Source organism: Gobius niger, assembly GCF_951799975.1.
Source record: "Gobius niger genome assembly, chromosome: 11".
Lineage (NCBI taxonomy): Eukaryota > Metazoa > Chordata > Actinopteri > Gobiiformes > Gobiidae > Gobius > Gobius niger.
Genome location: NC_136862.1, coordinates 16,644,846 through 16,666,461, shown reverse-complemented (window position 1 = coordinate 16,666,461; position 21,616 = coordinate 16,644,846). Strand labels below are relative to the sequence as shown.

Genomic DNA, 21,616 nt, shown 5'->3' with positions numbered 1-21,616 from the left:
ATCACCTCAAAACTCAAGAGCTTCTGCCGGACCCCGAAGTGGACGACAATTGCAACGAAAATGCCGAACTTAACTTTTGGCAACAAGGTGTAGTGCACGTCTTATGGCACTGGAAGGGGAAACCCATTATCAGAGGAGTTAATATTTGACTTGAAAGAGCAAAGGAAGACCATATATAGAGGGTATGCAGATGGCAACAGAAGCCAAATGAGAGTAAACACTGAGATGATTGTTTTTTTGGACATCGAGAGTTCAATTCAGAATGTAAATAATGTAAATGCGTACACTCCATTTCGCCACAGGCACAAAGAAACCGAAAATGGGTGACATTGTGATCAGGAAGTGAGTGGTTTCTATTGCACGGTTAAGGCAGGTACATTTGTTTTCATGTCACGAGGATGTGAATACAGTTTTTGTACTTTTTGTTGTGGCCATTTTGTCAACAGTCAAAAAGCAAACATGCATCTAATAAAGCTTTATATTTGGTTAGTTTGATAAAGGTTTAGCCACCTGTGTACATGACACAATAACCACTGTGTTTTGTATAGTCTGAAAACATCTCTTTATTTTACAGGCGTTTCCTGTAGGGCACCAACTAAAACTGTACAAAACGTAAAACAACATAAGGCCAGGCTCATAATGATGCTTAAGATAAAATAAAATAATGCTGAAATGTGTACAGTGCAGATAAGTATTTACAAAATTCACATTTACATTCAGTGAAGTCCAACTTTTCACATATTTTTTTCACTAGTTATCCGAGTCCATGTCACTGTCTCCTCCGATGGACCTGAACTCCTCGCTCTCCTCATCCTCACTGAGCTGGGCCTGGGACAGCACAGCGGGTCCTCTCCTGCGAGCTTCATCCTCCTCGTCCTCCTCCTCTTCACTGATGCCGTACTCGTCTCCGTTCCCCAAGCTTGACGGTGGCATCTGACTGCGGCTCTCCGGGTCCTCATAACTCCCATAGCTTAACACGGAAACAAAAACTTTAATAGAGCTACTAAACCCAAGCGTGAATGTCGTTTGTAGCTTTAAAAACGTGTACCTGACGTTGCTGTCCTCCAAATGAGGCTCGTCTGGCCCGTCCCCCTCGTATGACATCATACTCTCATCCTGTTCCATTCCCATCCGGGCCGTCTCCTGGGTCCTCCGCGGGGGCTGAGGTCTGACGTCCAGCTCTCTGTCCGAGTCACTGCCGCTCTCTGACAACTGGATGGCTAAAAATAAACAAAACCACAAAAGTGTTTAAAGCCAGAACACTCCAGGTTATACTATATCACAAAGCTTTAATCAATAAACAGCATTTGGAAGTGGACCTAATATCTTTACGCCTCATGTTTGGCTAACTTTAGTGAAAGGAAAGCAGCAACATCTCCATGGAAATAAGCCGGTGATGTCCCACTTCCAGGAAAGTAACAAGTCTCCCCCCAATTAATGATTGTAATCTAGTCTCTTACTGGGTGAAATTTTACACAATAAATAATAAATCTTTTGAACTCAATATTTATACAGTATTAGTTGGAAGTTGGATTAAAACCTTTCAGCATCATACATAGATACATATTTCAAAGTGTGGTGATGTGTGGTGACCCAACAGACCATAAATCTTTTTTTTTTTAATTTTTAAAACAGCAGATGTGTTTAAAGTGGGTCCACACTCACAGGAGAAGGGGTTGTCTCCTTCCTCCTCGCTGGCGTCATCCTCTCCGTCCGACATGAGCAGGTCCTGGTACAGCACACTGGACTGAGCGGCACGGGTCAATCTGCTGTCCTCGCCCTCATCATACTCCTCCTCGTCGTCGTCATGCATCCGTCTGCGAGGGGGCAGCAGCATGTCGTCATCATCATCCTCGTCTTCAAGGTCTCCTTCTGCATCCTCCGCCTTTCACAGCACAGAGAGTTCAAGTTAGAAAAGCCACGTCATTACTAAGATTCAGGTTGGTATACCGAATGTTTTAGGGTGAACATTCCATAGGATTCTCATTTCATGATTTCCAGATGCATTACAAGCACTGGGCATGTAAAATGTCTTACAGGAGCAGGGGTCTTGGGTTTTCCATCATCATCCTCCTCAAAACCTTCAATATCCACATCGGATTCTTCTTCCCCTGGTCTTCTGTGGCGACCCTGATAAAAATGTAAGGATTACACTTAAAACTGAATCCATACATTAATCCTAACGATTTAGAGACAATTTCAACAACCAGGTTCAAGTCAGGATAAGTGAAGAAGAGTTGGAGTGTGGCTGCAAGCGTTATATCTAAACTCACGCATACCTGACCCCCTCTCTTCTCTGGAGCAACCACTAGAGGTCCCTCAGAGAACAGACTGCTGGTCTCTCTTGCCATGCTTCCTGATGCCCCACTGTCAAACAGGTCAACAGGCTGGCCCGCGCCAAGCAGAGGAGCGCACCCCACACACAAGGGAGAGGGACAGAACCAAAAACAGGAGGAAAGGAGAAAGACAAAGGGTAAAGAGACTACAGTCAAGCACCTACAGTTAATTTAAGATAAGGAACATGAGGGGTTAGTGCAGAAACAATCAGGATAAAGAGGAAATGGTGCTACAAGGCCTGGTGTAGTGTGTAGAGCTGCCTCGAGGGTTTACCTGTGGTGTATAAGGCCCAGGAGTCATTGGGTCTAAACACTCGAGGTCTGCTGCATCCAGGGCAGCCTCTTTCGCAGTGGAAATGTCCTTTTCCAACTGAGTCAAGTGTTCGTCATACTGTGGGTACACGAAGATAAACAACGTAATTATATAGTACGGTTCTATCCACAATTTCAAAACAAATGAAAGGTCTAAAAAAAAAAGTTTCCTTAAAGTAAACGTACGTCAGCCAAGGTCTGCTTGCACACGTCGACAATGTCCAGGGCTGTTTTGGTGTAAGGACTGTCTGGGCCTGTAATCCATTGATCAAAAATGAATGTTCTGATTTTTTGGCAATTTCATAATGAAAGCAAGTGAATTTACCATTGTACTTGATGCTGTTGTTGTAGATGAGGCTAATGTCTGAGAGGAAAACTACTCGGTTCTGGTATTTGTGCTTGGAAATGTTCTGGAAGATATGCACAAAATGCTTTCAGTGACAAGTTATTTCTGTTGCGAAAACTATAAATAGCTGCGTGCCATTCCGCACCTTACGGACAGACTCCAGGTCCATGGGGCATGCGATGACCTTGTGATAGTCTGGCACAAATTTCTTGTTGACAGGATGATGGAACGGCCATGACTGCGCAGAAGAAAACACAGTCGTGAGCTGCAGTTCATCAGCATAATGTAAGACGCCCTTGATGTTTTAATAACTTTTGACCTTCATTATAGAAATTAGTAAAACAAAAGGCCCTTTTAGGAAAATGACTCACATCAGGCACAGCCATCATTTTCTGAGTCACAATATTGTCCAAAATAAAGGAGAAAGCAACTTGATCATCGTCATCCAGCAAGGGGTTGATGGCTTTCTCCAGCCTCACCAACCGGTCTTCCTTCTGCAAACATGCAAATTAAACATATTGAACTTGTAAACCATACAACCATATGAGTCATCTACTAATAATGTCTGTGCTCACCTCCTTAAGTTTTGCATCACACAAGTCGAGCATGGACTGTGCTACTTGTGTAATTGGGTGCTTTGCGCCTGTGTTTGAAAGAAAAAAATCATGATATAACATTTACTAAAAGGTTCATGTTACAAGCGAATAGGTGAAGTATGTTTATACCATTGTAGGTGGCGCTGTTCTTAACGATGAGTTCCACAGCTTCTCTAAACTCGTCTCTTGACGGATACAGTCGCTTTCGTACATTTTCTCTCAGTGTTTGCAGATCCATGGGGCGAGTGATGATCTTGTAATAGTCCTTCACAACCTTGGCATTTACAGGCGTGTGGAAAGGGTAAGTCTGTAGGACGTAGGAACAATGATTTACAATAAACCCAAATGAAAACACTGACAATAAACGGCTGTTCTATTGAGGAATATCTTACATTTGGATGGTCCCGCATGTCATTGATGATGCTCTCTAGCACTGAAGACAGCGTTACCATGGGGTCAGTGCGCCTACGATGGATGGACTTGTGTGGTTTCTGTACAAAACAGTGTGCAAATGCCACATTTATGAAGCTTGGTCACTTAAACAGTTTCAACACAATCTACTTAATGTACTAGTATTTACGTTTAGATAGTCACAGTGCACAGCACTGCCAACACGCCTCTTCTTCTTTGGTGGAAGCTGTTGTTTGGGGAACTTCAACACTAAAGACTTTCTTCGCACCTCATCAGCACTTCAAAAATAAATACAATTGTTTTAAAAATAGTAATCATAACCCAATAAAGCTATAAATGTCCAATGTTGATACCTTTCGATCAGCTGTTTGCCCAGTACAATCTTGGTGCCCTCCACTTTGATGAGCTCCTCATTGTCGTTGTGAATAACGGTCTTCTCCAGTTCCTCCTCTTGTTCCTCAGTCATTGCCACAGGGTTAGACGGCGGAGCATTGGTTTGATAGTACAGTGGGCAGAACTTGTTGGTTCTCATGTGCCCAATAGCACCACAAGCACCGCACTTTAGCTAGGGAATAGAGGAAAACATTAAGGAACGCGAAAACAATGAGTCTGTAAAATAGTCTTTTAATAGAGCAAACGAGGATGCAAATGCAACAAAATAGAAAGGAAGAAAAAAAGTATTAAGTCAGCAAGCTTACTTTTACCTTGAGGTCTGGCCTCTCCTTGGCCTTTTTGGCCTTCTTCTCTGGAGGCCCCTTGAACCGGTCCTTTTCTTGGTTTCGTTTAAGCCTCCGCAGCTGCTCCTGAATGCGGCGTCGCTCCTTCCTCATTTCCTCTCTGTGCTGCTCGTCAAAAAGGGCAAACTTCCGTCTGCAAAATATAAACATTCTTAGCCTTGCTATTTGACTTAAAGAGAAACAATAATGTTAAAGCATCTTACATGAAATCATCATCTTTTGTGGTTCTGATCCTCAGATAAGCATCAATGACAGAGGCCTTGCGCACGGTTTCACAGCGGACATACTCTTTCCCATCTTCATCTCTGAACGTGCGGTAAATCTTAAGCCTGCGCCCTGTGGCTGATGAGTTTAGACTGGTGACTGAACAAGTGTCATCATCCTTGTGGGAGCCGGTGGACATAGCGCTAGCTAAAAAAAAACAGAAATGAAGTAGTATAAAGATTCCAGAAGATGAAAACGGACTAGCATATCACACATGCCTCAAACTTACATAAACCTTTCCGTCCTTTACGGCCCTTGTTGTCTCGGTCACTCTCCTCTCCCATCAGCATCCTCTGCAGCTCCTTCCTCTCCTGCTCCTCACGCTCTCTGGAAAGCTGTGAGCTGGTCTTTTTATTCTGCAGCATGTTCTCGATATTTTTCCCCATCTCCTCAAAGTCACTGTCCTCTGCTGAGCTGCTGTCCGTGTCAGTGGACAGCACTTCCGTTGACTCCAAAACCCTGGGATGAATTAGAAAATGTTTGTCACATAAAACATGCTCAAACAAAATACCTCAAACACAAAAACACAGAGGTCTGACTTGTTCTGTAGGTCGAAGATTCTCTGGCACTCCTCCTTGTAGCGCTCCTGATGCTCTGCCACAGAGAAACGTGAGCCTCGAGCGAACTTGCTCATGGGTCCTTCACCTGAACGGGCTTGTTCTGTGGACATCGTTCTCACAACATCGATCACCTCCCAGCGAGACAGCTTCTTTATCTAACACAGACAAACATTTAATTATTGTCACCAAACTTGATGCTACAAAATCAATTTACAAATGATCTAAAAAAAAGGTAAAATCCTTACTTCTTCCTCTGGAACTCCAAACTTGCGTAGAAGCTGCTTGGCATTTTTCAGAGAAAGTCTCCTCAGATCAGCATCAGTTCCTGTGACGGTCTTTTTAACAGGCTGAGGTTCTTTGTCATCCTACAAAACCACAGAGAAAGTACATGTCCTTTGTTTGAAAAAAGATTCTCAAAAACCTCAGACACAGGCCTTAAACTTAAGACAAACCTTCTGTTGCGTGGGCTTGTTGGGCACCTTGACATAAGAGAAACCCTCTCCACAGCCAGTAGGATCAGCCACACCAGTGACCTCCAACAGACATTTTCCCTTCATGGCTGAAATGAATGCTCTTGTGGTGTTCCAAGGAGCTGTGCGGACCTAGAAACAGGGAATCTGTCATTAAGTAGTTCTACGGTAACCCACTATTCTTCTGCAGCCCTATAACAGAATCTGGTATTGCAATTAATGTAACTACCTCATCATCAATTTTCATTTGAAAGTCCTCTTCATTCTCCTCCTCTGGAGCAAAGAACGACTTCTCTCCGTAACCGGCATCCTAAAGATTGGAATATACTTAGTGGATACAGTATAAGATGTAACATATCACTGTGTGTACAAATCAGGATTACCTTCAGCCTTTGTTCTGCCACCAGCATGCTATAATACGCACAGCATTGCTCTGGAGACACCATGGCTCGGATCTCCTCTTCAGTGGGTAATCTGAAGTCAGGCTTCAGCACCCACCAGTTGGAGTCCATTCCTGGCACAACATTTTTTATTTTATAACAATTCTCAACCACAACCGGTTTGAAACTCAACATAACAGCTGTTTGAATACATTGTGCACAGAGAACTGCACTGTCCTTACAACAGCTTACCTTCATTGAAAACTCCATAGTTGTAGAAATTAAAAGCTCTTTGCCTTCTCATATTCCTGCCTGTTAGTTCTGGGCACACACACTGTGGATCTCAAACAGCTCACTGTTCAAACTTAACCTCAACATATCCCTGACACTTTGTGAACATGGCAGACAGTACTCAGGCCAATGACGGTATGAAAGGATGAAAAGACTCCTGTGTACCTGTGCGCTTAAAGTCAGCACAAAGTTTAAGACGCTTCCTAATGCTGCTCTCAGAGTGTGAAGGAAAAGCTTTTTTGATGTCTTCCATACGGATCCTTCTGGGCCGGTCTTTGCTCTTCCAGAACAACCTGTAAATAAATACCTGTCCGCAACAGAACACGCAGGTTAACATCAGTGAAGCAGGTTCATTGATTTACTGCCGACTAAGGTCACACACCTGTAGGAAGTCTCTAATGTGAGTATTTGCTCTTTTGGAGTTAGGTCCCGGGACTTCAAACAGTGGACACTCCTGACCCACTACAATAATGTCCGCCAGCTCTCTGATGTAGTATCCATGTCGAGTTCGCAAGACCAGAAAGTCTGTCTCTGGCATTTTGTGAAGGTAAATTGGCGCACGGAAAAGATTGTTCTCAAAAGCCTACAACATATTTACATATCAGTACATGTACTATTTAACAACAATATCATCAAAACCCAGGAATAAACTCACCTGCAGCAGCTGCCCAGGATGCAGAGATCCAAGGAACGGTGATGTATGGCAGTACACAGTTTCTCCATATTTACAGTCTGGAGCTCCTGGGTCCTTACCTGGTTTCTGAAGAAAATATTATTTTGAACAAGTTGAGACTTGAACACATTTAGTTACTGTACTCGTGGATAAGAAATCTGAGACTCACTCGTTTGTAGTAGTTCTTTATCTTGGTGGCCATTCCCACTTGCATTATCAAGGGTGCGTATTCTTCACTATATTCTGCCAAAATTAGATCTCCATCTTTGCCGGTTAAATCTTGAGGAGTTCGCATGAAAAACATATCACCACCACCTGATGCCTGACGCTCTTGTTCTCTCATCTGCACAAAAAAATGTACACTTTGTTTATAAAACACAAATACAGTGCAATAAATCAATGCAAATGTAAATATATCAACCTTAGCCTTTTTCTTGATGTGCTTGAGCAGAGGCTGAACTGGGTGTGGCCCGGGTTGAGCCAAAGCGCCAAAGGAATACTTTTTCAAAGCTGGACGATGGAACTGACGGAGCTTCATAGGTCCCATATGAGTAGGGAAGAAAGGCTGCCTCAACTCCAACGCAGGGATAGAGTGCTGTAAAAGCAAACATTTTCTATGAAAATTGGACAACTGATTGCTGATCACAACAGACAGGATGCATTTGAACCACTTTACTGACCTGAATAATGTTGCCACCAAAGGTGCCCCTCAGGCCTTGTTGTTTGGGATAGTAAAACTCATCATTGGAGAGGTTCCATGGGTCCTTTATCTCAGGCTGGGACATGTTCTGCAAAGAAATCAACGTTCATCAGTCTAAAACAATTGTCCCCTGAGCCTATGTATTAGAACAATACTTTAAAATGAAGAAATAACCTGCTTTCCTCGTACCTGCTGCGGCTCATCTTTTATTACTCCCGTCTTGCCAAGCAAGATGCGGCTTTTCTTGAGTGCCGTTTCTTTCTTGTTCTCTTTTGACGGTGAGTGGGACGTGATTTCCTCTTTCTCATCCGGAATTTCTTAAGAACACAGAAGAACACAATAGAAATGGTCAAATAGCATCTTAATTATGAAACCAACAAAATAATACATTTAAACTACAAACAACAGAAGGATGATAATATGTTTTATCTATTATGACTCTACCTAGAATAATGTTCTCATCATTTGGATCTAGAGTAAGAACAGGTGGAGTGAGTAGGTGATCCATTTCCTGGTCATCCCAGATGATGTTGTCTTCCCAGCGTCCGTACACCAGCTCCTCATTGTCAATGGGAAAAATTGAAAACCATGGATTGTCATCTTCATGAGATGCTGTTGAAGAGAGACAACAACAGACATTACATAAAAAACAAAAAAATATATAAATGAAATTATATAAACTAAATTAGTACTTTGATTATCCTGATTATTTTTGTCCCGCTTAGAGCTGGAGATTATGGTTTTTGGTGCCGGGGGTAAAGGAGGTGGGGCAAGTTGCGAATTACTTCTTGTTAGTCCTGTGGAATAAAAGATAAATTATAATGCAAAAGCATCAGTATATTATTGCACAAAGAGCAAATAAGCCGGTCTGTATGCTCACCCTGTTGAGCATTGTAAGCATTGGCATTGCGGGTCATGCTGGAGGGCAGCCATCCTGCCAGACTGGCTCTTTGGGTCTTGGTTCCCTTATGCTTCACATCTTCTCCATTCCAGATAATGTCGTCCTCCCATTGCAGCTGAGTGACCATCAAAAACACCTCATTCTCAATTTTTTTTTTCTCTTTATCACTCCCCTCTTCACCTTCTTCCTGTTCATTGGACTGTATTGAGTAAAAAGAAAAAATTAGACCAAAGCAAATATATGAATTTATTGCTTGAACAGTCTGGAGTTACAAACCACTTCTGCAATGTCCATTATAACCTCAGGGGTGTCTTGCTCGTCCTCCTCATCGGTTATCTCCTTTAGTTTGAAGCCATAATTGAAATTGCTTCCATCTTCTGATATGCCGAGCATATCATACCAAAGCTGAGCGGGACCATATCTCCATTCAGCTACTTTGGGCCGGGTCTCAGTTTCCTGGTCTCCATCACCGCAGGCCTGTGAGAACTTTGATTCTACTGGAGCCATCATGGTAATCTAAAAAGAAAGGGGTTGATTACATTCAGAAATGCAGTAAATAACAGCACAATAGGAGTGAGCCAGTTGATGGAATTGCAGTTTGCATAGTCATTTCTATTACCAGGTTTGATATATAGAACATGTCACAGAGGCATGTTTTTGTTGTTTGCAAAGATATGCAATTAAAAACATAACACAAGACTTGCCTCATCATCAGAGAGACACTGCTCTGGAGGAGGAGGTGCGGCATACTCATAGACCCATCCAGACTTCTTCTCTTGCCCTTGCTCCAAGCTTTCCCCTTCAGGTGGTGGAGTCCCCGGCTGATGTTCCCTATGCTTTCTCTTCTTCTTTCTTCGGGCGCTTCTCCAAACAGATGGCATATTTTTTCCGGGACCAAACAATCGGAGGAATCGGAGGACCTGGCAGAGTATATGCGATAATATTACAAAATGAATACAGCTTTGCTAAACCTCTGTATGAAGGTTAACACTTTACCCTTCCAGGCCTAAACTGTGGGAACAGCTGAGTGACACTTGGCAAGGCTTTGGCGGCATCTTTCTGCATGATTCCAGCTAGAGGGAGGGTGAGTCGGTCTGGGGAACCTCCCGAACCAGACTTTTGTGACGGACGTTCGGTTTCAGACTCTGAATCGGAAGAACTACTGAAATCAACCTTGTCTCCAGTAGAAGACGGTGCAATAATAGAGGGCAGTATGATGCCGTCGCCCTCCTCTCCCACTGTCGACACATGAAGTTATACTCATTGCATTTTATGTGGCTAATATTTGGGCTGTGCAATTACAATTCACCGGTCATACCGCTTGCGCTCTGAGCAGGTTCATCTTTCCTCGCTGCTGCGTGAACAGTTGGTGGAGGTGGTGGTGGCATGAGCTTGGAGTCAAGATCCTCGCAGTCTGCATCATAGTCATCGTCATCATCTTCAAACAAGTAAAACAAGTTAAATACAAGTTCAGAATGGTGCAATAAGAACAACAGCTACAATCCCTTAAATAATAAATTACCAGACTTTCTGCTTGGTTGCAGTGAGCCCATTGCCTGACGATACTTTTTTGTCTCATCCTCTGCAACTTCACTGATGTCAGAATAATCGATCGCATCTTCAGTGCTTTTCACCCAACCTGGAGATCGTCACAAATTGTAATTAAGAATATTGTTTCATGCATACCTGATGTTCATAAAGCTCATTTCACTTTATAATGCTCACCCTCTGCATCAACAGCAGTGGAGTCTTTGGCTTCCCCTGGACTCTCCTCTTCATTTGCTGTTATTTCGGTGATGAGCGATCCAAGCCCAAGTGTGCCCAAGCCGGCCAGATGCTTCTTGGACTCCTGCAATCACATTAAAGGATGGACATTTAGACAAAACAGATTAACATGAGCAACTTCTAACAAGAGTAACAATAAACTTACATTGTCAAGAACGCTGTCGCCCTCCAACTGACCATCTTCATTTATGTTTCCAAACAGGAAGCCTGTAATGGAAAAGGGACGGTCCTGGTCGTCATCGCTATCCGAATCTGACATCCTGGTGAAAAGATCAGTTGGATTAAAAGAGAAAATCGCTGTGAATGTAACAGTACATGTAACAGAACAATAATAGCGAGAACAATGACAACTGCGTTACGAGAGATAGGAGACGAGAAAGTATATTAAGTGACAATTAAAACCCAACCCCATTATCTTTTATATATATATAGATATATATATGCAGCGGTTATATTGATGAAAACCTATGCTGGAAAATGCTAAACAAGCTAGCATTTAGCCGCTGCACACTACTCCGGTAACTCCACATTGCTCAAGCTAAACATGGATGCTTTATAAAGTACGTTTGCATGTTGCTGTTATGGTGTGTTGGAATAAATATGCATAAACTCGCCTGTGATTCTCCCTCGGTGCCAAAACCTGTTTTTGTTTTGTAGTTTGTAGTTAGTTAGTGGCTACCGGAAATCACAAATGACCCGGATGTACTCCTGCCAAAGGGCGTAAAAAATAAAAGCGACATAAACAGTTTATCACTATCAAGTATATTTCCAAGTTTCGTCATATACTTTAACTCCGTCAGATTAGCACTAATATGAAAAGGCTACTGTAATGAACTGTGGTAAATTCATGTTGGATATATGTGGTGAGGGATTAAGTGCTACATTGTTGGATTGTGTCAGTGAGCCTACAGTGAATAAGAGAAAACAACAAGCCTTTAGCCAATTTTTTATTAGTTTGTAAAACAATAGTTTTTTTTTTTTTTGGAAAAGAGTACAAAAGTGATCCTGGATGCCACAGTATGAAACCAACCTGATACCGTAGGGTGAAGATTTGTTTCTTTAAAAGCATAATCTACAGATGTCAATTTCAACTGGCCTTACCATACACAACTTGAATCACTAAACAGTTACAAGCAATAGCTCAACACAATGGCTGACTCCAGTAATACATTTACATTATTTTTTTTATTATTTTTTTTTGTAATAAAATCTAAATAAAAAAGGAAACAAGTAAAAGGTTTGACCACAATGCCAAACAGTATCTGGCAGTAAAATCATGCAGTATGACAATCGTTCCACTAAAGAGAAACAGCAATGCACTATAGCTGTCACACAGTGAGAGGGGGCAGCCAGAGTTTGACTTTCTGACAGCCATTGTAAATGTCCATTGGGTTTTGTTGCACATTTTCTCCTGTAGAACTGCTGCTCACTGAGCACCCACATTTGCATACATAGACAAGTTGCACAGATCCTCAGTTAACAACTTGTCACACAATCATGACCCATTTAAAAAAATATAGCTAACAACTATTTAGGAAAACCCCAGATGTAGGGCTTTCTTAGTGGGTTGTAAGGAAATAAAAAGCTAAGAATAAGAAATACATTTGAATAAATAAGGTTGCCTGACACCCATAAAAAGTAGGTGGATACATGGAGTTGACAGACTGCTATCCACATATGCCAATCATGCATTTTTGGCCCGGCAGTGTTAAAAATGAGGGCTTAGTCCTCCCCTCCTCCAAAAGTTGCATTTCGCAATCCAGTGGAAACTTCGCCATAAAATATATAAAAGTTGACATTTATCTCTTATCCATGTACAACATGGTTTCACCAAATGTAAAAACAATAGTGAGTGGAACCAGGGCACTTTCATTGTTACAACAATGATACCACTGCTGTTACCCAGTGCTCACCAGGTGTTAGGGCAGTAGTAGTGAGCTTCCTGTTCGGTCAATTTTTTTTCCTTTTGAAAGGGCTGCAACCTGTTTCAGCAGCTCTCTGTTTTTGGCCTGTAAGAAACGTAAAGTTGACATATGAGCCCATTCACAATAGTGTACAATCCTTAATCCGCGAAACAAATTTTGTTGAATTACCTGTTGTTGCTCCATTGACTCTTTGTGTGCCTTCTCCATTTGGTTCATTTTGACTCTCATGTTGGACTCCTGATACTGAAAGTCTGCCTTGATCTCCGTCAACTTTAAAAGGGAGAATTTGATATTGTAATTGTGCATTTCTTTTATCTCTTACAGTGTAGCAACTGCTATTTGTAGCTTGCCTTTCGGTCTTTTTCCAGTATAGTTTGATCCCTTTGCTGCAGAAGTCTCTTCAGTGACATCACTTCCTCTTTGAGCTGGCTGATAAGGATGAAATTGTCTGTTCCACCAGAATCCATAGACTGAGTGATAGAGCTGCTACTTAAAAAGAAAAAACAAATTAGCAGCAATAAAAAAAAAAGGACAGGTACATAAAAAAAATAATAAAAAAAATACCTGTCTCCATTAGATGGCTTCAACTCAAGCTTTGGTTTCTTCTTTGGAGTCTCCTTTTGGATTGAAGATGATTTATGGCTGCAAAGGATAAAAAGACTATTAAAAACATGGCCAGGTGGGGAGGGACTTGCCAAGCTAACCCCTCCCGGTGGCGTTTATCTACTGTGTGATCTGGAAACCTAAGTGTCGCAGATGAAGCCTTTTCGATAAGAGGTGAAATGTCCTACACTTTAACTACAGAGTACAGAAGATGATCTAAGATCGACAACTCCTGTACAACTGAGAGCTTAAACAAACATTGTAAATAGCACTAGGGTATCCAACTTCAGAGAATCACAAATTCATCTGCATGTGCAACTACTTGTGTCTAATTGTCCATGTTAAATTTACTTAAAACCAAAACAAAAAAGAAGACTGAAGAAAATGTTTAAATCTAGTATGAAATGAACTTTTACCTCTGCTTCCACAGTCCCTGCTCCTGTTCAGGGCTCAAACTCCCACTCAGTCTGAATAAGAAGTGCAGCATGTATGTTAGTTAGTGCATGTATAAAGTACAAGTGAGGAACAGTCAGAGACAGTTACATACTTATGGTGGGAGCTGCTGTGTCTGTGCTGGTGGTGGTGGTGGTGATGATGTGATCTGGAGTGATGGTCTTTCTCATTGAGGGAAGAAGAATTGGACGAGCCAAAACCTTTTCGTTGCTCCTTAGTCTTCTGCAGGACACGTCGGTATGACAGTGTGCACAACCAGCAGAGCAGCTTACCATCCACCTTTAACACATCATACCATTTAATTTTCCGGTTGCATTTAGACATAAATAAAAGACATGCCCCTGTGAGCATACCTTTCTCCTGCCTTCCTCTTTACGATCAAAAGCACACTGTTGTTTGCACTGCTCACAGGTTTGGGGAGGTCCATATTTCTTCTCTGAGTTAGTACACCGCTGACACTTGGTCCCAATAAAGGCTGCAATAATATTACAGTACTGGCAGGGTTTTGGCTGGAAAAAAGAAGAAGAAATTATTAAGTGAAGATCTGCAGATTCAAAGAGACTTAAATGATAAAATAACCTAATAAATGTAAATGAATCAACATAAACATACTGTTCCAAACTGTTTGACATTCTGAGCACACTTCTTGCAGATAGTATTTGTTTTGCTAAAACAAAACAAAAACCAACAACAATGTGGTAAATAATTTGCAAACACAAACTAAAAGATGGCATTAATAGTATAGTCTCACCTTTCTTGTTGGAACTCTGATCTGCAAAATGTGCACTTGACAATCGGATGTGCAATACGGCACTCCTGTAAACAAGGAAAAATATACAATCGAAATATACAATTATTATCGTACTCAAAGGTATAAGATGCGCACATACACCGTAACTAATGTTTTTTTTTTGTTATACCTTCAACAAGATTTACAGAGCAATGGTCACTAAAGCATCCAATACGAGTTGAAACATTTAAATGCAGCCAGTAAGAGGAGTCGCAGCAGACGATCTGTTGTTGACTGCTGAAGGTAGTTTGCCTAGTAATCCATCTGACGATTGACGTTACATAACACATAATAGCAAGGCTAACCCAAATCACGTCAATCAGCGAAAAATCAACACAACATAGTACTGTACGCACTTTTATGACCATTGAGCACTAAAACACATAAACAATCACAAACCTTGCACAGCTGCTGGCCTTGCGACAGCTCCTCAAAGGGATACCGCTGGTTACACTTCGTACAGGCGTACAGAGCCGAGGTAGCCATCCTCTTCAAACTAATGTCGCGGAGATCAAGTGGGAAAGCAGAGTACAGCTGCAAACTGAACAGATTAACGAATCCGTATCCTTTCCCGGCCTTGGCAAATTAAGAACTAAAACTAACACAGTGGTGACATCTTAGGCTAGCATTAGCTTGCGTTAGCGTTAGCTCTTGTCGGCTAAACAGCGGCGAAGGGCTGTACAGAAATAGCTGAGCAGCCGAAGAACAATAAACTCCAAATATCTATGACCTCTACCGCATTTTTACACTGTCCCACAAAGCCAAGGACAGACATACGAAACATTTACGGCCATAATCGATGTTGCAAAATACAAGCAGCTCCGTTAATAGTTAAGTGCCCACAATCATCGTCAAAAAGTGTATTTTCCTGTTTTCCTTCTCTCTTTTTTGCAACAACGCCGTCGTCGTCATGAAACCGGAAGTTTCCATTAAAAAGAAGTATCGCGATACGTCGCTCTGCCGCGTAAGTTTAAAATCTCAAAGGCGCCAATCACGATCAGAGTCATGTTAGTAAACAATCCTCCTCAGTATATAATATACGGTTAGAACAAAAGAGCAAAAGACACGCTGGCTGTGTGGGGTAGTCACTGAATATACATGTATTTAGAATACTATTAAATCAGTTAAATTATTATCAATTGTTAAATTAAATAATTAAATTTCAGTTTCATAATCATAACATTGAGAAGAAAGAAAGGATCCAAACAGCCGGGGAGAGGTTTAGCTCAGTCCTTCTGGGTGGCGGGCATTTGCAAAGTGCTTAAATTAGTGGTAAAGAAGTTCCTAACAGGCGTGTAACAAGTGCAGCCTAAACATCTTCATGTGCTGCATTTATGCATTAACATGCAAATTAACGTGAAAATATTTGAAGTATTCTGAATACAATACTCTGATTAGACAAAGTAACGGAATACGTTACTTAAAGCGACACCGCGGAGAATTTTATCCAATACATAAAAATGAAATACAAGCATATATTTTATGACAGATATTTTTATCATTGAAAAATAACTCATAAATGTACAAATGAGCTTTTGCTGTAAGTGACTCAGTTCTCCTAAAGACATGACTGTAACTTTACTGGGAGTGGGTCCAGCTGACTCCAAGGAGATGTGACTAAAGGCAGCTGAATTTGAGATTTTAACAGGTTAGGTTCGAATCCACATCCACATCCATTCTTTGATTACTCATTGCAGTAAAAACATTTTCTGTGTTGGACATTTGGAGCATGTTGTGTTCTGATCATAACAGTATAGTCCAAAATGTTACACAGTGTGCCATTAAGGCAGGTATTCAGTATAACATAGGGACTACACGTCCCATGTTGCCAGCGTTAGAGCGCAAATTAAAAATCCGCACAGCGGGTATCTCCCAGTACAAAATATAAAAAATAAATATATATATTTTGTATTGTTTTGCCCCGAGTGTAACGTTTGGAGCTCAGCCCTTCATCAGACATTTGTTTTGCGTTTTGACTGCGCTAAACATTGGAATTGGAAATCTCTATTTGTGAATGAGACCAACATAATGTGTAGAGCAGTCCGTTCATTTTAGGCTGCATGCCAAGCATATACTGGTAATGGACTAACACAAGTCTTAGTCAGCTCTATTTTAATCTCTTTTATTCAGTATGATTCAGACAAAATTTGCAACTGCTTGTCTTTGGGTTACATCTTTCATACAAATACACACTAGGACATTGAATGAAAAATTCAAATAAATTATGATATTTCTATCCCTATATTTCCAAGGCACATCTAATCTACATTCAATAAACAATGCTGTTAATAATCAAGTAAAACAGTTGCTCTAAATTGCATAGTTAATGTGTGAATTTGTGCAGCTGCGGTATCTGCCACGTGTATGTTTGAAATTCATAGAGCGCACCTAAGATAAAATTATACCTTGTTTTAAATTTTAAGAATCCTAGAAAATGATCTTTTTAAATCCTTTGATTTAAAAAGGAAAGTCCTACCAGGCACTACACAAATAATATTTGGTCACTAAAGCAGGATCATGAGAACATGTACTTTATCTACAACACTGCGTAGTTTTGTAAGATATAGCAATGAGCAAACTAGAAGTTTAGAGGCAGTAATAGCAGTTTTTCTATGTAATGTTGCTTATAAATACTAGTAAATATAGAAAGCAAACCTGTTCTGTTTAAATGCACTTGTAATTGCTGTGTGTAATACGGCTCTCAGACAGATACTGTCCTTTCAATACATTTATCCCAGTAGTGTCGTCGAATCATGAAATAAGCACACTAGCAAAAAATAAATAAATTCTTGAGCCAGATGTTGTATAATGAAACTTATTGCAGCACATTTTGCATTTAGAATTGTCTCCAAGTCCTGACGACCAAGTTGTGTCAAATAAAAGTCTGCACAGGCGTGATTGAACGTGTGGGAGACCCAGCCCGTTCTGAAGAGGATGAAGCAGAGCGATTGGTCACTTCACGCTGAAGCTCCTCCACCCTCCTCTGCAGCTCAGCACGCTTTGCCAACAACTCCTTATAGCGCTGATGAACAGGTTCCTGCAAAGACAAATAGTTTTGATTCCTTTCATTTCAAAGCTCATATCAGCTCTCACTGCCCACACATACCTGAGGTCTCATTCGAGGATTCCAGCGAATGTAATAACCAACCCAAAGCTCCAGGTGGCGTAGGCTGACAACAGGGAACAGTACATGGTTGGAATAGTTCACATACAGTGGATTGGTGAAATCATCCACTTGGCTGTTTACATAAGACCACAAGGACACGGTTTTCTTAGGAATCTCCTGTAAAATAAAATGTACGACAAATGTTGAGTCTGAATTAAAACATTAAAGACATCTTTGTGCAAAACTCACTTCCTTCATTCTCTGTTGTTCACTGTTGCACAAAAATGTACCAAAGAGGCAGCTATACAGATGATCCAAGATGGTCACCAGAAAATATTCATTAAACTCGAAAGCTGCAGGAAACTATTAACGATCATAGCAATGTTAATAGCATATAATATTACAACATATTCTTCTCAGTAATGTGTGTACCTGCCGGGTGAGCTGCCAGACACAATCCATAAACTGAATAAAGACAGGTGAGCGGTCTGCATCAGTGTGGTTTTTATCTCCATGACCAATGCGCTAAAGGGATTTATTTCAGAACAATAAGTCAACCTGGTGATGCGAAAATAATCAGCTTTTTGTAAGATGTTTTTACCGTCTGGAAACGGTGACCAAAGCTGAGCCATTCTTTTTCAAGCAGCACCTCAAATCCACGGACAGTTCGGTAATAGCCATCCAGCATGAGCATGGCCAAAGAGGTGAGCTGACCAGTGCGGTCCCAACCGTCGCTACAGTGAACCACGACTGATGTTTTTCCAGACTCGACTTTGTCAGCAATCCGCAATGCACCAGCCATTATCAGCTACAGGAACGTACAGTGAGAATGTGTTCCTTTTTTTGTATTTACAATGTTCGAAGTATAAGATTCATCTGTGGATTATGTTTTACCTTGATGTGCTCTAACCAGTGTGTCGACTCCAGATTGGAAAGCCAGTGGGAGTCCTCAATGTTGGGATACACCACATCCTTCAGTTTTCGAAGGGACTCTCTCATTACATGAATATTATGAATGTCTAAAAAGACAAGTTCAGCATTCTGGTAAGCATCTTCACTTTCATAACCACCACCTTTCATCTGAAGGAAAAGAAAAGAAAGTCAGTTAACTCTGAGCAGTGCTGTAGGTTTTTAATGACAAAGTATTTAAATTGCAAATGGATTTAAGCAGAAAATGTTGCCATTTACATAAACCTTGTTGGCAGCAGCGTTGACACTGGGCCTGGCGTCAAAAATGAAGAGCTTATGAGACTGGGCATTTGCATCCATAATAGATTGGAGATATTTCTCATCTTCTTTACTGCGTTTGCCATTCACACCAACCATAGGCTGGCTGCAGCGTGTGATGGTAGCCTGACTTTCTGGGTGAATCCAAGACAAAACCTACACAGAGATGATGTAACAGGATCTTTACATGGCAGACAACAACATTAAACAGAAGTATGGAACAGTGTTTTACTCACAGGAATTCTTCCTTTAGCTCTGAAGGCTGCCACCCTCCTGATCTCTTCATCTGGTATGTTGACAGGCACAGCCAGTGTTGATGGATAAGTGTCGCACAGTTCATAGTGATCATTCACTTTTGTTATTCTCCAACTCTCGTTCGGAATACCCTGAGTGTATAAAACATAATCAATAGAAAGGATATTTAATAAGCCAAATCAGCATTGTCAGTACGCATGCGTGGTAATGTTCCGGTCAAAGTTCACAACTACCCACGGTGTCAACAAAGCCCATCAAAACTATACTATCGTAGTAGAACAACCAGCTATTTAGTGACTATTGCGTCGCTTAAAGTGGTTTTATGGCGAAATGCAGGTTCTCATTCATTCTCCATTGCAGTGCGACTGTCCACGTGGGCTCAGTCAGTCTATGGAAGAGTTTTGCTCTATTCACAAGTGCAATAAAGGAACCTCACAGTGTTGTATATGGAGTCACCATATCTACTCATTTCCTACTAAATGAAAAGATCCAGATTGGATTAAATTAGTAAGTTTGACATATAGCTAACTAGTAATGCTATTTGTAACCAATACGTCTATTTACTTAATACAACAACTGTTATTTATTTATTGGTTTATCGAGGGCCACGAGTTCTTTTCTCTTCCCAGTAGCACCGTATTCCCATTTCTTACAGAATTCTTTTAAAACATCAATTTTCAACGCTCAATATATTCAATATCTGTGTCACACTCGGTCATGTTAACAGTTTGGGATACGATCTGGGTAGTCCTGACCTTTAACCTGGACCAGCATGCTTTGCGCTCGGTGAAATGCCGAATCCGCTTATTGTTAAGTTAGTCTTTGAATGTACCTGTCTTTTGTACTCTGTAAGAGCATCATAGACTTTCCATCCATTTTCAGGAAACACTTGTCCATATTGAAGGGCGAATATTTGCTATAAAAACCATGAGAAACATTTAAAAAAACTTCCCAAACAAAAGCTAGGCTAGCAACCAGAGTCGCAAAAAAATACTCACCAGTCCATTGGAAACAGGAAACGCAAATTTCATCAGCACTTCAAAAATGGACTTCCTGAGAGTGTCGTCAATGTGCTTGTGCGCAAATCGGAGATTACGCATATCCTACACAGACAGAAAAAACAATCAAGTACATTCAAGGGCAAGGGGTAAATTAATAGTGCATGACTTGATGTTACTTTATAATTCAAGAAATCGCTATGGACTAAAACACTACAAACCGCACTGAACAAACACATATTTTTCTTTATGTAAATGCAGTTGCCACAGTCACACCTTGCACACCATCCCATAGGAAACATCCCCACGAGTTGAAGCATTTACAATCTTCTCCACTCGACTAAGCACGGCAAGAGGCAGATCCAACACAAACGCTGGTTCCTGGAAAATATTCACGAAGCAACATAAATAACAAACAAAATGCAAATTGTGCTAAAGGAATAAAACTGTCACTCATACTCTGTCCATGCACTTAAAGAACAGTCTGTAGTTGGTGACAATCACGGTTCCCCTCAGGGCTCCACTGAACGGGCAGAAGTAGGTAACATCTTTTGCTACAACAATGCATATTTCATTTTAGTAACTTAGAATTTGAGTGATTCATAAAAACAGAGAACTTACCCAGGTCTTGTACAGTTTCATTTGGAAGTAGCTGTGGTTCCTGTTTATCTGACTCTCTGGGGACGTGCTAAGCAGATCAGAACAATGACATTTATAGTGATACATCATGCATTATTCAGTAAACACTATCATTTAGGAGGCCTGACCTTTGCAGCAGCTTTGGGTTTCACCTGGATCGTGCAAATAAAACAGTATTATGCTTTATAACTGATTGCATTGTGGGAGTTTTTAGTGGACTACTCACGCGCTCTGGCGAGAACTCACTGGAGGTCGACTCAGAGGAGGGGGCCTTTACCTGGGCTGAGCGGTCGGAACGGGACGTGGAGGAACTGGAGTGATATTACAATAAATCAATTTGTTCATTAACACAGAACCAGACAGTTTCATGGTCTATTTTTTTCTTTTATGGGGTTTGAAACTTTATTTTCCAAAAACATTAGTGAACTCTTCATCGCCGCCGCAGCGCCACAAACACAGGAATGCGCCCCTTGCAAATAGGATTATGCTTCCTTGCTTCTTTGCTAGTCGTCACTACAAGCCAAAACCGTGTTCTCAAGCAAACATAGTGTTAGAATCACCCTAGCAATAACTTTGTTGCGTTGTTTTCGCCTTTACCTGGATAATGAATCAACGCTGGGCTGTCGGGAAGAGGAGCGCTTCGAGCCCAAACTGTCAATGCTCCCACTTTTCTCCATGTTGTTGTGCTCGGAAAGTTACGACAGTAAACAATGTGCACTTGACACGGAATAAAAACAAGCGTAAATGAAGTTAAATCCCTACTCGGACTACAGTAAATCCGCACAAACAAAAGGGAGCTGCCATCTTTTCCCAGCAGCCTCCCAATCTCTGAGACAAGGGGGCGATTGTTGAACATGG

The 21,616-nt window shown here is 41.2% G+C and overlaps 3 protein-coding genes across 4 annotated transcripts; all 3 read right to left on the bottom strand.

The window, feature by feature from the left end:
• Window positions 1-582: 582 nt before the first annotated feature.
• On the bottom strand, window positions 583-11,021 carry taf1 (TAF1 RNA polymerase II, TATA box binding protein (TBP)-associated factor; the record flags this gene model as incomplete). Its single annotated transcript, XM_079566516.1, is given in 40 exon segments — window positions 583-970; window positions 1,049-1,220; window positions 1,666-1,885; window positions 2,038-2,130; window positions 2,280-2,387; window positions 2,611-2,727; window positions 2,835-2,902; window positions 2,974-3,058; window positions 3,140-3,232; window positions 3,366-3,488; window positions 3,570-3,637; window positions 3,720-3,897; window positions 3,983-4,081; window positions 4,171-4,279; window positions 4,355-4,566; window positions 4,706-4,871; window positions 4,942-5,149; window positions 5,232-5,461; window positions 5,542-5,717; window positions 5,808-5,927; window positions 6,015-6,164; window positions 6,262-6,342; window positions 6,416-6,546; window positions 6,869-7,010; window positions 7,086-7,286; window positions 7,359-7,463; window positions 7,546-7,719; window positions 7,798-7,971; window positions 8,057-8,164; window positions 8,266-8,393; window positions 8,521-8,688; window positions 8,769-8,873; window positions 8,957-9,244; window positions 9,247-9,493; window positions 9,682-9,897; window positions 9,974-10,215; window positions 10,296-10,415; window positions 10,500-10,616; window positions 10,703-10,826; window positions 10,908-11,021. Coding segments are annotated over 40 exon segments (6,000 nt in total). The 3' UTR covers window positions 583-750.
• A 681-nt stretch (window positions 11,022-11,702) lies between these two features.
• Window positions 11,703-15,436, bottom strand: fam76b (family with sequence similarity 76 member B). Of its 2 annotated transcripts, XM_079565807.1 has the most exons (10): window positions 14,933-15,434; window positions 14,495-14,559; window positions 14,356-14,410; window positions 14,097-14,252; window positions 13,838-14,022; window positions 13,707-13,757; window positions 13,252-13,329; window positions 13,038-13,173; window positions 12,856-12,957; window positions 11,703-12,771 (listed from the first exon to the last, which is right to left on the bottom strand). In XM_079565807.1, the coding sequence occupies exons 1-10, from the start codon at window positions 15,017-15,019 to the stop codon at window positions 12,682-12,684; spliced, it is 1,005 nt and encodes a 334-aa protein (XP_079421933.1). In that variant the 5' UTR covers window positions 15,020-15,434; the 3' UTR covers window positions 11,703-12,681. The 2 variants fall into 2 exon arrangements, with proteins under 2 accessions (XP_079421933.1, XP_079421932.1); XM_079565806.1 differs by having other exon boundaries at window positions 13,038-13,329; window positions 14,933-15,436.
• A 1,693-nt stretch (window positions 15,437-17,129) lies between these two features.
• On the bottom strand, window positions 17,130-21,581 carry mtmr2 (myotubularin related protein 2). The gene is made up of 16 exons (XM_079566497.1): window positions 21,356-21,581; window positions 20,985-21,069; window positions 20,887-20,910; window positions 20,741-20,807; window positions 20,579-20,673; window positions 20,396-20,500; window positions 20,120-20,224; window positions 19,954-20,037; window positions 19,103-19,252; window positions 18,834-19,022; window positions 18,534-18,719; window positions 18,241-18,447; window positions 18,072-18,164; window positions 17,889-18,002; window positions 17,640-17,816; window positions 17,130-17,570 (listed from the first exon to the last, which is right to left on the bottom strand). Exons 1-16 carry the CDS (start codon window positions 21,433-21,435, stop codon window positions 17,406-17,408), a joined length of 1,926 nt encoding a protein of 641 aa, XP_079422623.1. The 5' UTR covers window positions 21,436-21,581; the 3' UTR covers window positions 17,130-17,405.
• Window positions 21,582-21,616: the final 35 nt, after the last annotated feature.

Bases quoted from the DNA above. Each gene is read 5' to 3' on its own strand.
- fam76b (XM_079565806.1), bottom strand. From the start codon at position 15,019: ATGGCTACCTCGGCTCTGTACGCCTGTACGAAGTGTAACCAGCGGTAT. The intron at 14,560-14,932 runs GTTTGTGATTGT...CCTTGTTTACAG, and splicing joins AAGGCCAGCAGCTGTGCAAG to GAGTGCCGTATTGCACATCC. The intron at 13,758-13,837 runs GTATGTAACTGT...CTTCTTATTCAG, and splicing joins CACAGCAGCTCCCACCATAA to ACTGAGTGGGAGTTTGAGCC.
- mtmr2 (XM_079566497.1), bottom strand. From the start codon at position 21,435: ATGGAGAAAAGTGGGAGCATTGACAGTTTGGGCTCGAAGCGCTCCTCT. The intron at 19,253-19,953 runs GTACATTCAAAG...TTATACACTCAG, and splicing joins TTACAGAGTACAAAAGACAG to GGTATTCCGAACGAGAGTTG. The intron at 18,720-18,833 runs GTTTATGTAAAT...CTTTTCCTTCAG, and splicing joins TCAACGCTGCTGCCAACAAG to ATGAAAGGTGGTGGTTATGA.